The sequence below is a fragment of the Lepisosteus platostomus genome, chromosome 12 (genome assembly GCF_059453375.1).
Source record: "Lepisosteus platostomus isolate fLepPlt1 chromosome 12, fLepPlt1.hap1, whole genome shotgun sequence".
NCBI classification, from domain to species: domain Eukaryota; kingdom Metazoa; phylum Chordata; class Actinopteri; order Semionotiformes; family Lepisosteidae; genus Lepisosteus; species Lepisosteus platostomus.
The window spans coordinates 12,658,737-12,675,534 of record NC_142622.1 but is presented as its reverse complement, the minus strand read 5'-3'; the positions used below and the strand labels follow the sequence as shown (position 1 = coordinate 12,675,534).

The window sequence follows — 16,798 nt, the reverse complement described above, 5'->3', positions numbered from 1 at the left end:
TCTACCCACACATATCATGGATTCACTTTCACTTCTGGCCCACACCTAGCAACCAAGTTATCATAATAAAAGAGGAAAGAGAGGAAGGCACGCAGTTCTATTTCTACCTACACAAACACTCCTTCCTTCCAGAAGCAATTCACACGCAAGTAACCTGGCGACAAAACCACCCTTCTATTTTTGTGACAACAAAGAGAAAGTCAGACTAAATATTGTGATGAACGCCAACATAAATAAAAGGGCTTGTCTTTACTTTTTGTAACTAGAGGCCTGATGAGAGCCTCCCTTTCCCATTTCCTTCCACAACTGTTATTGTCAGTCTCAAAGGTTCCTAAATGTATAGGTTTTAAAAAACAATTTAGGAGATCTGATAAAAATAACCCTGGTGTTTGCAGACCTTAAAGTGGAGGCTTCTAGCTGTGCTGATACTACAGTCATCAAAAGATAAAATGCTTTCAACACAGCTGTAAAAACTTTGATAAAGCTGTTCTTATTCCAATAACCATCACAATGCAATTACAAACAATTACAAACATATGGTCCTATAAAGATACAGATTTAAAATTTTCACTCTTTTAAGATGGATTAGACCTATTTATTTAATCACAAAGTACAATCCTGAGGTACGCATCATTAGCAAGCAGAAGGATAGTCATTAAATTGCACATTATTAATCCACTAACATTTAAAAACACTGATGCAATTAGAAATGATGCATTGTTACACAGGTAGACAGGCTCAAAAGACATTTACCAAATAAGCAAATATTTTTTAAAAAACTAGACAACTGAACAACTACTGTAACCTTGTTCAGAAATCAAGCAATCCTTTCAAAGCTAAAGCAGCAGCTGACATCAACATGATTCAGTGTGGTCACAAATGACATTCAAGAGCCATTTTCAACAATAAAGGTTTAATTTTTTTTAGATGAGAAGCCTTTGGCTCCATTTTGCCCCTTCAGTTCAAACAACACTACAATGCTACAGTTTGAATTTTCTTTACATTGTTACCACAATTCACATGAGCCTGTCTCAGTACCAATTTAACATGTGTGTCATTTCTCTAAAAAGAAGAGCAAAGAAGACACCCAACTCATCTGTTAAGATGATCTAGAACACAAAAAAGACATGGAAACTGGATTAAATGCTCCTTTCTCTGGACCTTTCAGATTAAATGAGCAAACACTTAAATTCTACAGCTGTGACTCTATTTGGGCATATCACTACTTTGTTGGCTATCCAAGCTGATGGTAGCACAATAATGATAACAGACTGAGCCTGGATAATACAAGTTGATTGAATCAGATGGAATTGTAATCCTTAAAATAACCCATCACACCTCACTTTTTACAAGAGGACAAAAGCAAAACTAGGTAATGATCTCTGGGGAGGAAGCTGCACTACCATTTCCCTCTAGAGCTTACTCTTTAAAGTAGTGTGACAAACTGGTGAAGGGAACTGTAAATGTTTATTTTTGTTCTGTCTGAGTGGCCATGTAACGGGAGGTGTGTTTGGTTATGCAGTGAAGGTTTTACAGCACCATATCTGATGTTAAGTATAAACTGATATGTGCCCCATCCAGCTTTTAATTCAAATTAAATTACAGCTGTACAGCAAGAAGATGTTGTAGGATCAAACTTTGAGGGTTTGCTATGAGGATTCATGGCATAATATTAATACTGTAGTGAAGAACTAAGTCCTTTCTCCAGGCCTATCTATTTCTCATCCACATTAGAGGAATGTGCACACTGACACAGTCCTCCAAATCTATTCTCCCAGTATGTTGTTCCATTTAGCACAACCAAAAGTAGTGCTTAACTACTATTACAGACCTTATCAGAGCGTCATAAAATTTGCACATTGCCCTTGACAACATTATGATTTCCAAAGCAAAGACTCCTATATTAAGTTGACAACACTGAAACTAAAAAGTTCATGCTCCCCCATCAACGAACAAAGACTTAAAAAATGCAGGGCTAAAGATTTTTCCACTTAACACCATGTCTTCCAGGTTCCACTGTGTGGGTCATGTGCTTGAAGGGAGCCCACCCACTTCAAGGCAATAAACAGCAAATCCTTCAGAAATCGCCAAAACAATTAAGGAGGCGACAAACTAAACAACGGAAAAGTGACAAGTTCGTCTCGGTTTCCTTCAACCTCGCATACTGCTTGCGCACAGCCTGTCCCCTCCAATTGACATCATGAACATCTGTGTACCTCGTGTGCTGGTAGCCAGGTCCGCCACTTTCTGAAAGGCGTCCAGGAAGGCCGCAGCTGCAACTACTGTAGTCCTGAAACAGATGTGGAGCACAGCTGGTTACAATCTTTAAGACTAAATTACAACACATGCTTAAAGTACATTCCCAGTACTGCACACTAACACTTAGATAAGAACTATAGGGGCTGGAGGATTCATTCTTTTGCTTTCAGTTAGATCTTGGCCTTTAGGTTTAGCTGATAACATTTTTAAAAGAAAGCAAAGATACTAACTGGTAATACATTTGGCTGTCTGCCTTGGATCACAGTACCTTTAAACTATGTAAGTAAATACCATACATACCATATATATATACAGTCTGTGATTTCAAACCTTGAGCTGCATTTTGACTGCAACTGAAAACCAAGTTATCTCCCATAAAGCAAGATTTACAGCACAGTATGACAGCAGGCATTATGCAAGAAATATTTATGCTTTTACGTAATGAGTGCTTATTTTGAAAGCAATGAAAAATGCTTTCAAAACTGAATAACTGTTGAAAGTAATGAAGACTGGTAATAAAACAAAAGGAGGAACATTCCACATTTGACCTGATTACAAGTGTCTATAAGGTCAACCTGGGTGTGTACAATTACTATTAAGTTTTGCTGTTTTTTCAAACAATACATTCACAAATGAAAAAATTAAAAATCTCTTATAATCATGTTTTTTTTCACTTTCTAGAACTGCATTTCCTTTTCCGTTCCAGATATACACACACTCAATGAAGTTCATATGAACAGACAGCATTTTCTCATGGGTGGGGGCTTGAAAAAGCAGGAAATAATTGGATACAGCAAACATATGTAAAGGGAGAAACAAAGTCTTTCACCAAGAAGAAGAAGGTCAAAATGAAAGGCTTGTGGTGTGTTCCTAGATGGTTTCATCTTAAAATAAGTATGGTGAAATACATTTGATTATACACAACTGACATTGCTTAGAAGTCCTGTGGGCAAATTTACTAAGTGAAGGCTTAATAGTTTTTTTTTTTCCTTGGGAAGGATAGATTACCTAAAATTCTCAGTAATTATAAAATATCCTTGTAACAAGAGTACAAAATTACAGATTTCAATGTGCTGGGCCTCATCGTTCGAAGTTTCAAAACATCCATTCCAAGGGTTCCACAAGTTTCCACAATTATCCACATTCAACAGACTAAAAGTAGAACTTTTCATTTTATTTATGCACAGGGCTGGTTTCAATAACACTAGCTACTGTTTTAAAGAATACACAGCAACAACTAACATTTTATATAGAAACTAAACAACCAAAAAATGAACAGGAGAAAAAAAACAAACAACAGATCTGTGATATAAAGTCAGAATAAAAATGTCTGTCACATCTAAATATTTCAATTAATTGATCGCATATATACTGTGAGTTTTTATTTAAATTATATTACGATATCCCATAATTATGATGAAATGCAAAACAGCCTAAGATATAAAGATCCCATGGAAATGTTCATAAGAGTAGGACTGTTATTCCTAGTGACTTGGCGAAATTCCACTTAGTGCTTGTATGATCCAGCCTTCCAAACGTTTCCTGTTGATTTGAAGAAATATCTTACTTCTATACCTGATCTGCTGAACTGAAGTAGGCAGCCTCCTTATAAAGTGTGTCCCCGAGACAATAGTAAATAGAGATGTTGGATATGGTTTGCAAATAATGAGAGTACTTTACATGACACATGACAATAAAGTGAACCAATTACCCAAGTTGAAACAGTGAGCAGTCAAACTGGAAACTGTCTCACACAAGGATAATGTTTCCTTACAACAGTAAGAAAACATAGAAAGAGACATTGTTATAACATAGCTAAACATGTACTGTATGTAAAGTAATACCCATAAACAAAAGTGGAAAGTCTATACTAATGCCTCACTAATCTTTTGATCTGAAATTTAAATTATATCAGTCCACAAAAAAAAAATCCCTTCACTGTTACTTACAATTTTAACTGTAGGATAAAACATTCTTTTGGAAGGGCGTTCAGCCTTCCTCAATGCCAGAATGTGGGACAGTAATTTGAAATGGATGATTGACAACCTAACTCTATTCTACTCAAATGATAGCAGTTAAAATAACAACAGAAAACTCTGTAACTACCGTTGAATTCTAAATTCTCCATTTAATCCACAGGATAAAAATTAATTTGGCTTGTTACTCCAGACCCAGATTATTAGTGAAGTGCTTCTAGATGTTCACTCAGGCCTGACCAGCAAAATCAGGTGTGTTTATATTTGAAGTGGCTAAATCAACTAATGCTGACAAAGCAAGGTTATCAAGATAGAATCTCTACCTTCAATACACAAGCAAAAAATAATAAATACATTATGTTCTAAAAAAATGTTGACGTAATTGTTCACCACTGAAACCATTTCAGTATCTAGCATAACATTTGACTTGTACTTCTTGTATAATAGAAAAACAATTCAGGAAAATGAGAAAATAAAAGCAAAAACAGTTTTCCCTATACATTTATTTTAAGAATGTGTTAATTTTGCAATCTGAAAATGTATCCTTCTGATTCTTTAAAAAGTAATAGTCCTCGGCTGAGTTCTGAACTAAGGCATAGCTCTTCATGGCTGGTTGTGAGGGTGAAGTGTGAAGTCCCTGGTCAGTCCCAGCACTCAAATCCACTTATGTGTGACCCCATGTGTCACAAGAGCTCAGGTCAAATGGAAAACACCGCAATTAAAGAGTCTGTGACATAGCTCACTTATTACCTACCTGAGCTGCGACTGAAGTTTTCCTGCCTTGTTAATGAAGTCCTCCCAGATTGGATAGCTGCTCTGTTGAGGCAAAGAAAAGGTAAATTGTTTTTCAGCAGTATCTCACTCCAACTCTCCAAGAAAAATGTGGCTATTCATGAATATTAACACCAACTCATGTCTTCTCACAGATGAAACCTCACAGGAAAACCAGTAATTTCCACAAACGCATGGACAAAGTTAAAAAGGGGATATCAAATGGTAACTGTATTAACTTCCACCTTCAAACAAAAACCTAAAATCAACACCCTAGCAAAAAACAAATAAAAAAGAAAATCACTGTCTGAAAGTGGTGGCCTGTAGCCATTTAATATGACATAAACCAACAGTTTTGCTTGCTAAGGAAGGCCAGAGTATACTGTTGATAGTTTTGGCTAATTTTTTTTTGAAGAGTACATTAAGCATCCTTTGTTCATTATGCCACTGCATCCATTAACAGATGTCTTCACATTTCACTGGAAAACCTGAAATGTGAAGACATCTGTTAATGGATGCAGTGGCTCGGTGACGCTGTCATTCTTTATTTACAGCCACCTAAAGTACAAGAGATGAAGACAAGCAGCCTATATGGTCCTCTAGGCATTAAAGTTGGACACCGTCAGTAAATAAATAGCTCTAGTAAAAAGAGAGAATACTCCATCATACTAGAGAACAGCCATTATGTGAAGAACTTCATAACAGTTGAATTAGAAATTCCTCAGGTCAAGGTGTGGTAGGTAGCACTGTATTTTCTTCTAAAAAAAACAGGACAGCAAAGGTACAAGTAAAAGAATAACAATGTCTAATTGTATTGAAAAATATGCCAATTAAAAAAAAGTTTTAATCCATCCTCCCATTTTCTAACCACTTAATCTAAGTCACGGAAGAGCCAGTGTCTGTTCCATCAAGCAATGTATGCAAAGTGGGATACACCCAGGATGGAACACTAGTCTATCACAGGGCACACAGAGACACACACTCACACCAGGGCCAGTGTTCCCAGACGTCAACTAACCTACCAGTATGTTACTGGACTGTAGGAGGAAACTGGAGTATGTGAAGAAATTCCATGTGAACACAGACAGACCATGCTAACCATTGTGCCTTAATGCTACCTTTTATGCATATTTTTATTAAGTAAATAAAAACAGTGTCAGAATTTTGTTCCAAAGAGAAAAAAACTGACTGTATACATTTTAAGCAGTTAACTTAATACTTATGCAACACTGAACTAAAATACATTATGCAATACTCCACACATTATCAGTAAGACACTTATGCTGGGGAGACTACCTTGCATGCCTTCGGGAGATGGGTGGGAACTGGAGAACCTGCATTGCTCACAAGAACTTAGTTCAAATTTTAAAACATCATCTCAAAGTTTTGCTCAAATGTTATTAATGATTCTAATATGTGTCCACATATATATGATCACAAATAAAAAACATTTCAAACATTTTAGTTTCTAGTCTCTAACGGTCTTATTTTTCCCCAGCTGTGTTCTTAATCATGACAAAAAAAAATCTAATGAAAACTAGAACTGCAATTCCTGCACATATGGAGTGTGTACACAGCATTTTCTATGTACTCATACACAATAACACACAAAGTGGGTATCACATTGTCACACTCCATTTACACCCAACAGAAAAAGCTCTATTGCCAAGCCAAGGGCTGGCACAAGGTCACAAGGTGACAGAGTCTCACCTGCTGAGAATTGCCTGTGCTAAACACGTCCTACTTCCAAAGCCATTATTGCACTGCTCTGACTGGATTCAGTCAGTTAAGAAGGCTATCAACGGTGGAAAAGTCAGTGCACTGAATTCTCAAGATATTTCATACAATCAGGTGGAAATAGTTTTAGTAGAGAAGATTTGGTTCTCCAGCAGCTCAGCCAACAAAGGTGCTTGCTCAGAGGGTAGGTTAAGCCCTAGAGCACAGAGGCCCCTGGTTCGAGACTCACTGAGACTTGGATTCCCATAGCACTAGCATACTATTAGCCAAGCACCAGGACTGAGTGGGCTGAGGTTAGTCAGGGGTTTCACAATGTGCTGCAGACCTCATCTCTGGGGTATAGCAGGCACCTCCGAGTGCCCCTTATAGACAACACATTATAATTGCTTTCCAAGTGATTTAGGTTGTTCTACAAACAGCAAGATCTATTCACATGTTTATATTACACACACATAACTGTCATTCCTTGATTTATCTTTCAGAAGTCTTAAGAATAATATATGAAGTTTGCAGAACCATTTAATAAAATGGCATCAACCCTATACAGATACCTTTCCTTATGCTGTATATAACCAAGTGACCATCTGTGGAAAGGAAACAAAATTCTGATGGTCGGAAGTATTTTGATACACTGTCATTCCCTCCTGTGACTGTTCATTATAAACTGATCACCTATTAAAAGCTGCTCAGTCACTAATAAGGGACCCACTGCCAGTCTCTACTCAACTGTCTGCACCCTGAAGTTGGGCATTAAAAAAGCTTATCAATCAAATGCATTGTTGATGAAGAACGTAGTCTGAAAATTACCAGAAGATGAAGGCGTCCCAAGGAACAGGATGGGGGAACCACTGTCTTAAAATGATTGGTTGAATTTGAATTAAGGTTAGGCTGCAGAAACTGTCCTTTTGTCTTTTAGTTTTCATAAAAAGCACTGCATAAAACAGTTGTATAATCTTCATTTCAGTGCATAACTCAAATAGCCAGATGAAGTTACAAAGGTGGAGCGCATCCATACTTGGACACGACTTCAATATGGGAATTTCAAAATAAGTCACTGTGCAGAATTAGTGCTGTTAAGTAAAGATTGTCCATTTTGTTAGGTTATTCTAATGTGGATGTCTACAGAGAAAAAATAACGTATACAGATCACGATCAAGTGTTCTTGCACTGCACTCAATGCAAACAAAATTAAAAGATTTATAAAGGACATTTAATCAGTAATGCTTTGAAAGATCATCTTGAATTCATTTAAAGTGAGTCTTTCAGACAGAAAAGGGTCTTTCTGACTTCAGGACCTTCTGGTTACTGCTCTAGTTCAGCTCAATTTAACTTACTAATTAACTCGGTGTTTCTCAACCTTGGGGTCGCCTGATATGCAGATGGGGTCTCGGGAGATTTCTATGAACTGTTATTATGGATCCCACCGGAGTTCTAGGCAGGGAACTCTGAAGTACATTACATTAAAAAAAGTTCGAATTGGTTTTGAAACAAACCATAATTTAAATATATTTAATTTGGAGCTCCACTCTTGCTCATGAAAACAAAGTGTGCGCCCTATACTCTGAAAGTAATCATTACAACTTGCACGACCGCTCGTTACCCAAATGCAACCTGTCAAACCAACATCACCCACTGTTCCGGGCCATGGCGGCTAGCGTTATGCGTCATAGTTATTAAGTCAGTTATTAATTTCTTCGTCCGGTCGCCTCCACCTCTACACCGACATCTGCCAGTGAAACCGATGCTGAACCCGAGACCCTGAAGTGTAGATGTGCACGGAAATATAACGAATAGTTTCTTCAGTACGGATTTACGCGTATCTGGGAAAACAACGAGGAAAAGCCTGAATGCCTACTGTGCGGTAATGTACTCTCCACAGAGAGTATGACACCAAACAAACTCAAAAGACACTTCGAGACCACTCACAAGAAATAATTGGGCAAGCCAAGATCTTTTTTTGAAAGCGTTGAGTTGAATAAGCAGCGTATGCGGTTTAGAAAACCCATGACAGTTAACGAGAGGGCTTCGAGCGCGTCTTTTACCGCACTGCTAAATCTATGAAGTCACATACCATTGCTGAGACTGATACTGCCAGCAGCTACTGACATGGTAAAAACGGTGTGGAGAGAGAAAATGAACGGGTGCCCAAGACAGTCCAGTTTCTTACTGATTTCTCTCACTCTCTGACTGATCAGGCAGGGATTGCTGACAGCAGATGTTTGATAGATATTGAGCTTAATTACCTGATTAATGTATACCTGCATAATGCTATAGTAAAAATGTTTTATTTTCTATTACACATTTATGGACATGGTTTAAAAGCACTGGGTTTGGTTGGTTTGGTAAATATACGTCATGCTTTGTGAGCTCTACCTTACCTGTGTTTTGTGTGTGGTGTGGCTACTTATGTGAAATTTTTATTCATGACACAATTAAAATAAAAAGAAAGGGATGTTATAAGTCTGTTGTGGTATAATATAGAAGTGTTATCTATAGTAGCCTTTTGTTGACAAAGTATTCTGGCTCGGCCCGCTAACCCCACTTGATTTTCACATTTGGCTCACTTGTTAGGGTAACTGAATAACCCTGTTCTAATTAGTAGGGTCACGAGAATTTGGGTACCTAAAAACGGGGTCACAGGCCAAAAAAGGTTGAGAAGCCCCAAATTAACTATCTATTCTATTTACCTATACTTAATGATTAAAACTGGTTATACCTGGAAATGTTAGAAAACTTGTTTTATATTCTAAAATTCATAACTTGAAAGCCCCATACGTAGGAGTGTGGGACAATCAAAGACCTCTGGATGACCAACGTTAAATTAATCTGGATTGAAAACAGACACGGGTCACGAGAACTGGGAAAATGCTTTACGTTTTTTTTTAAAAAGTAAATCTATCCATATTAATACATACAAAGGGAAATACTAAAATACGTCTAACTAAAAACTAATGAATGCCTAAAAAGTCGCTATCCCGGTCCAGCATTCCAAGTGGCCAGAGTTGACATTCTTTTCTTTTACGGTAACCATGCTGAAATGTACCTTCACTTCAACAATACACCGTGGAAAAGTCATATTAATCTAGAAAAGTCCAAAAATAAAATATAAATTCCTCCTCCACCTTGAAAAGGGAAGGGACCGTCAAAAAAAAACGTCAATACGTGAATATAAAGACCGGACTTTCTAACTGCACACATCGATATACAGAGCTGCATGTGAGCGCTTGAGCTCAAACTGCTTCTCACTACTGTCAAAGTATTACATGTAAATGTACACCTGCAGGATAAACAAAACAAAATAAGCAAAGGAATAAAAACAGTACAGCACCATCTTCAGCGAAGTAAATGTTGTTTAATAAAACAGTATTTCTTTGACAATTAAGCTCGATGTACAGTAGATGGGCTACTGCATAATAACGTCCACACACCTAATCAAAATGCAGATGTGTTGTTTATAACGTTCACCAATCACCCTGAAGAATGATGAACCACCCTTTTATACGCGTTTAGCTCATCTCACGATCTGCCGATCGGTACAACAAATTGATCTTCATTATTTCTAAGACATGGCACCTGTTCGTTTTACGGTGACCTTTCACATTTCGCAAAGTCTCTTCTTGGAGCATGCCAGTGAATCTGTCACTCAGCTTTACTCGGTACAAACAATAACAAGCGCTTTTTTAAACGAATCTATTGTACTTCCGAGTTGGTGGCTGTATTAGCGGCCTAATTTGGGGGGGGCGTCTCCTACTTAATCACTTCGCTTCTTTAACAGCCATTTGACTTCATTGTTGGGTATCATCACCCCAATGTACTTTGTCCAGCTCACCCTTGCTGCAACTACCCTGTGTGGCCGAGCGCAGCTGCCATTTTCAACATTCCGCAACTTCAGAACAGGTGTGGAGAGACAGACGAGGCGAGACGCCTCTCTTTCGATCTCAGGTGCTTCCCTAAACGCTGTATCTTTCAGTTCAGGTAGGGAATATTTCTAAGTTTTAGAATGTTTGAAAATGTGCAGTTTTCCTGTCGTTATCTGAAAACGGTCGGTTAGGTTGATTTGTCTGTTCAAACTAAAATGCATAAGAACAAACATACGGTTGCTTTGACAAACTAAAGAAAATCATATTAATAAACATGCATACTGTTATTCAATTCTTACATGTATGCATCAGTTCTGTCGTTAGTCCTAGAACTATTTAGGTTAAAAATGCAAAATAGTAAAGCACATTTAATGTGGATGGATAAACTTCACCGCCGCATCAAAAACCACCTCAGATTTGTATAACGCCTCTTTTTCCGTAACCGTAGGAGATGACAACGCATTTCCAGGCATAATTTTTCCCCCGAGTAAAAACAATGCAGTCATACAGCCCCACAGTCTGTGAAGCAATAAAAACATAAAATTCCAAATGAATCCAAAACTCAAGATATTCACCAGCAGGTTTTTGGTGTAATTTGTCTAACGCATTGTGATAATGGGTTTGGAAATGTGAGATTCTAAGAACTGTGACACAGCCTGTGTAAATCTAGTCCTACAGTACATAAGCTACTGTATGTCAGCTCACCTACACCTTTAACTTCCACGAAATAGGGAAAAAGCATGACGTAATGGTAACGCATAAAACAAGGTTGTTCAGCTTAAGTCTCATTTAACTTGATTACATTTTATTACCTTCATATCGCTGATGACGGTTTGAAAAAGTCCTCCAAGCGCACTGCATTCCTTTTCCATAACAGCCTCCATTTTCCCAGCTTGGACCCGGGTTAAAAAGGCTACGGTACTCGAAACCCGTTGTTTTTATTCTTGCAAAAATAAAATCAGGGTGATTGAAGAGATTCTTAGAGATTTCCCCCCATGAATAATTATAACAACAACAAAGATAAAAAAAACTTTATATACAGCTAAAAGAACTGAAACACCAGCTAGGTTATCGATAAGGCTCAGCACAGCTCTCCCAAACAAGGGAGTGGAAGCACCGAGTGATAAGATTACAAATCCATGTTACAGTCCATGTTTCCATGTTTCTGCTTCAGAAAACATCCCGAACCGATTAGAAAGCCGAAAAGGCGAGAGAGAGATGGTGAAAACTACCGGAATCCAATTCAAAGGATCGAAACAACAACAAACGCAAAATTCCTGCAGAGCTCCCCCAGCTGCTTCACAATGCGACGCACCGCAGCTGAAGAGGCACAGAATCCTCTTGGAGGAGTGCGCGTCCACCGGTCATCGGGGGCGCGCTGCCGTACAACCCCGCCTCTCTTCGTAACAGCCTACAGGAGCGCCAGCCGATTTGAAAGAACTACAGTGTGTAGGATTTAAACTGGGCATGTACTTGTTACCTGAAAGCTTTTTTTTTATTCCTGTTATTTAATAATAACAATTGCAATACTAGTTCGAAATAGGTGTACTGATATATTAGTATTTCAATCGTCACCACTGTTTTATTTTTAAAACGTATGTGCTTCCAACAAAACGTAAAATTGGCGTTTGTGTTTAAACTTAAAATGCTATAGAAATAAATCATTGAGGTGGTTGGAGTCCTTAACGGATATTCGCAATCCCCGTGAAGTACAGGATATGGAATGAAAAATGATGTGATTTCTAAAAATGCAGGAGGTGCACGCTGTGGTTGTTACTGACGGCTATGACTGGCAATTATTTTGAATTACGTTAATACCCTTAGAATTTGGACGTCCTTGTCAATTAGCTTGACTAACCGCTCTTGAATTCACGGGAGAGCTAGAGAGAATTTAAGCACATCTCCCACAATGTGAAGTTTCCGTCTGTCTGCATTTGTTCACACTGCGAGATCATGCAGGACACAGCAGGGAGGAATGACGCAGCTTCTGTAGATAACACTCAAGGCACACGGCTAACCATCACGTTACTGGTACATTGAATATCAGTGAAAGACTGGTGACGTATTTTTTCTTTTTTCCTCAATGTGTCAAGACAAACTCCTTTTCGTTTTATACTACATCCAAGTAAGAAAAATATGTATGTAGGTATGTATTTCATCTCACTAATAATTAATAATTGCTTACACTTACTGTATATAGTGCTTTTCTGGACACTTCACTCAAAACACTTTACAGGTAATGGGGACTCCTCTCCACCACCAATGTGCACCACCCACATGGATGATGTGACGGCAACCATAGTGCACCAGAACGCTCACCACACACCAGCTATCAGTAGGGAGGAGAACAGAGTGATGAAGCTAGTTCATAGATGGGTGGTGATTCGTAAAGGCCAATGGGAAATTTGGATGCCAGGATGCCACCCCTACTCTTTTTGAGAAGCACCCTGCACTTTTTAATCACCACAGAGAGTCAGGATGTCAGTTTAACATCTCATGCAAAGGACTACACCTTTTTTTTACAGTATGGTGTCCCTGTCACTATACCGGGGCATCAGGACCCACACAGAACGCAGGGTGAGTGCCCCCTACTGGCCCCATTAACACCACTTCTGGCAGCAACCTTAGTTTTTCCCAGAAGGTCTCTTATCCAGGTACTGACCAGGCTCACACCTGCTTACCTTCAGTGGGCTGCTGACCATAAATAGCCATGGTCTTTATATATTGTCTATTATGGTATGCTCCACACTACTTTTGTATCCAGGGTTCATTTCTTGCCCGGCATGAGCTGAATGGCAAATTGGACTGAGATGGAAGGCCCCCTCATAGTTGGAAAAAGAAATTTCACTAAAACCTGAACCAATCCACTAACATTTGTAGAAATGCTGTTGAGGCTTTAGTTTTACAGTGGAAAATATACCAAAATGGTAACTTGACTACATTGAAATCTACACTTTTAAACGAGACTTACATTTGGCAAATGCTGCTACCAATTATTTCTAACAGTAATTTCTATGGTGAACATTGCATAGAATTACATAATGAGAAAGACTGCTTGTAAACTGTGAAATAATGTAAGTAATGACATTGACAATTTTAAGTGGGTCATTGATAGCAAATTTACATAGGACTTTAAAAATCTTATGTACTCCATGTTTTAGATTTTTAATGAAAATTACTTGGGACACCTTTTTTTTAACAGAACACTTTTAAATTTAAACCCAGACATACACCGCCCAGCTTATAAATCGCTACAAGTATGAATTAAAACACTAATAGCCCTGCAAAGGAGCAGGTAACTGGTTTATTCCGTGCTGAAAAGAAATGAAAGAAACACAACGTTTCGGCACAACGTTGTTTCCTTTCTTTACAGCATGGAATAAACCTGTTACCTGTTCTTTTGCAGCCTACGCTTGCTGACGCAGCTACTGTACCTACTTGAACTACTACCATACTATTAGTTGTATACTAATAGCTGTACTATGAAAAATGCGCTGCTCAACTCTGCTTTAATACTTACGGAGACACGGTATAAAGTGTTTTGAATACGCTGCTTATAATTTAATTAGGTTATATTTCCCTCTAGCGAAAATAGTCGGTACTGCGGGGAAAAAAATAACTGGCTCCGCTTCCCCGCGAAAGTGTATTGGAAAAAGACGGACGGATCAATTGCTATGTGCATTTCTAATCGAGCTTGTGCTAATCATCCTCCTGTACATTCCTTAGAAAATGGTTAAAGGTAAGCAATTGACAATCCACCTCGAAAAGTAGAAGTGTTTTACGAGTGGTGAAAACGCCAGAATAAAAAAGTGAACGAGGTATTAAAACGGTTTATCAAGTCGTTAAATGTGTGGCTTTGATACAAAACACTCTCTGAACCTTGTCTCAGGCACCACTGTATTATTCCTTACGAGTTCCTGTCTGTTGATAAGAAAATCCCATCTTGAAGCAGTTTCCAGTTGTCCAGGACTCCTGGAACTGAGAACAGCCATTTCTGCAACATCAATAAATAATTGTTCTGTGGAAAGTGCAGACATTTTCGAGTGTTTTCGTCTCATGTGCCAGTGCCAGTAGTAGCGGGCGTGACTAAACAGTTTTAAAAAAACTTTTTAAATTTCAGTTCTTCCATTCGATTTCTTACAACTTTATCCAATACAGGGTCACGTGGAAGCCGGCTGCAATGGTCGCAAGACTTGATACCCTGCAGGGGCGCCAGTGCATTGCGGGGGCAGACAAACGCGCGCACGCTTAAGTCTTCATTCTTTCAAATTTTAATTGTTAAAAAGAACATAAGAAAGTTAATAAAAAAGAAGATGCCAGTCCATTCAACTACATGATTTAGTCACAGTACTTGGTTGATTTCAGGATCTCATTCACTCTGTCCTTTTTTGAAAAAAAAAAACCCAAAACAGATTATCAGTTTCTGCGGCATGGGTGGACAGCTTGTTTCAGACTCTCCCAACATAGTGTGCCTCCAGTTGTACAATTTTAACATCGGCTAGGCCTCTGGATTTCCAAATGTTTCATTAACACTGTTAATTTTGGGTAATTGTTGTAGAGCTGTGCACAAGATGTCACTTGTTGTATATGTACAGAATCTGAAAGCAAAAAGGAAGAAACACGAAGTACAAGAAAGAGGAATTGAGGGTGATGCTGAATAATTAAACACTGGAATATTGTCAGAAGACACTTCTTTCCATGCGGGCTTTATAGTGGCATGCATATATCCTAGGAACAGGTATGTGACTGTTCATCTACTTTGAGACTTCAAAAAGTCTAAAGGTAACTAGATCAAATGGTCGTATATCCATTGTTATTGTTGACTCCTAGGAAACTGTTTTAGTTAGACTTTCATCCACCCATTTTCTAACCACTTGATCTTCTGTGTGGCAGGGGAGCCAGATCCTATCCCAGCAAGCAACAGGCGCAAGGTGGGATACACCCTGCATGGGATGCTAGTCTATTGCAGGGTACACACACACACTTACATCAGGGCCAATATTTCCAGAAGCCCATTAACCTACTGAGTATGTCCTTGGCTTGTGCATAAAAAGTACTTCCTTAAGCACAGCTGATAGAATTCCATTAACTCCTAAAGTGGTTCTATTACTTGTAACATTTCTGTTTCTGTTTACCTTTTATTGTTTATTCTAATATTTGAGAAACCACACAATATCTTGCCCTCACTGTTCTTCTGGTGTTTTAATACTGATAAACACTACTTTATTCCTGTTTGCTATAATCGTTTCCCTCTTTCTTGGTTGTACTAACACATCCTTTGTTATTTGCTAGCAATTAATTGTGCTCTATTTCTTAACTAGATCGACTGGATCCTGTTTTTTTTTAATACAGTGATTTCCTCTAGATTTTTCAAATTTCACATGTTAGTAAATCTTTAAAGCATATCCTATTCCTTACTCCATCTTGATTTTTTAAAAAGATTAAAATAGAGGCATTCCCTCCAGGAGGAGCACTGTAGAGTAAGGAAGCAATTGTCAACCTTGTCTATCATTACAGTGTCTCAACTACTGATATCTGCATGAAAATCACTTCTTCCTTCACACACATGCTCATGATGTCACTATGTAAAGCTGCATTACGATTGATATCCAAAAGTGACTTTTATCTATCCAGATCTGTATGTTATACACCTTGGATCCAGGGAGACAACATACTGTTGACATTTTATCCAGCCATATCTTGAAGGAAGCCAGGGTATAGGCTTTGACAGCATGGCTGGATAACTCATTTGATACTCACACCATCAATTGAGAGACCCCTGTTCTCAGTTTTAGTGCTCTTTCACATTCACTTCTTCATAAGTACTCTCTTCTAGTTTATTTCCCCTTTATACGTATAGTCTGGGTTTTGACTTCCAACATGCACAATCCCCAATGCACATTTTTAAAAAATGTTATTAGCTGCCGCTCTGCTGACTCTGCAGTCTTTGTTAATCCTCCTCCCTTCCTAATTTGGTATCAAAATTGACTAGTTTACTAAATGTATCAGAGTGTAGATCATTCATTGAAATTAGGAAGGGCAGTGTTTCTAGTACTCTATTAACTACATCATCCCATATTGAAGATTCACCCTTTATCTGTATTCTCTGTTTTCTAATTATTAACCTGCCCTGAGTCTAAATGCACACACTACCCTAAATGTCAGTTGCTTATGTGACATATAGCTGACTTGCCT

At 38.3% G+C, this 16,798-nt stretch overlaps 1 protein-coding gene and 1 long non-coding RNA gene across 6 annotated transcripts in view; one reads left to right on the top strand and one right to left on the bottom strand.

Annotated features, from left to right (window-relative positions):
• LOC148651113 (protein MTSS 1-like) overlaps positions 1 to 11,784 on the bottom strand; it is a 72,280-nt gene extending 60,496 nt beyond the window's left edge. For all 5 annotated transcript variants that reach the window (XM_088601006.1, XM_088601010.1, XM_088601009.1 and 2 more), the window contains exons 1-3: positions 11,416 to 11,784; positions 4,990 to 5,051; positions 2,217 to 2,290 (exon numbers count right to left, since the gene is read on the bottom strand). In XM_088601006.1, coding sequence (XP_088457132.1) covers positions 2,217 to 2,290; positions 4,990 to 5,051; positions 11,416 to 11,487 — 208 coding nt within the window. In that variant the 5' untranslated portion in view covers positions 11,488 to 11,784. The remainder of the gene's footprint in view (positions 1 to 2,216; positions 2,291 to 4,989; positions 5,052 to 11,415) is intronic.
• On the top strand, positions 10,413 to 14,630 carry LOC148651112 (uncharacterized). The gene is made up of 2 exons (XR_015925660.1): positions 10,413 to 10,718; positions 11,778 to 14,630. It is a non-coding gene; the product is annotated as an uncharacterized LOC148651112 (long non-coding RNA).
• Positions 14,631 to 16,798: the final 2,168 nt, after the last annotated feature.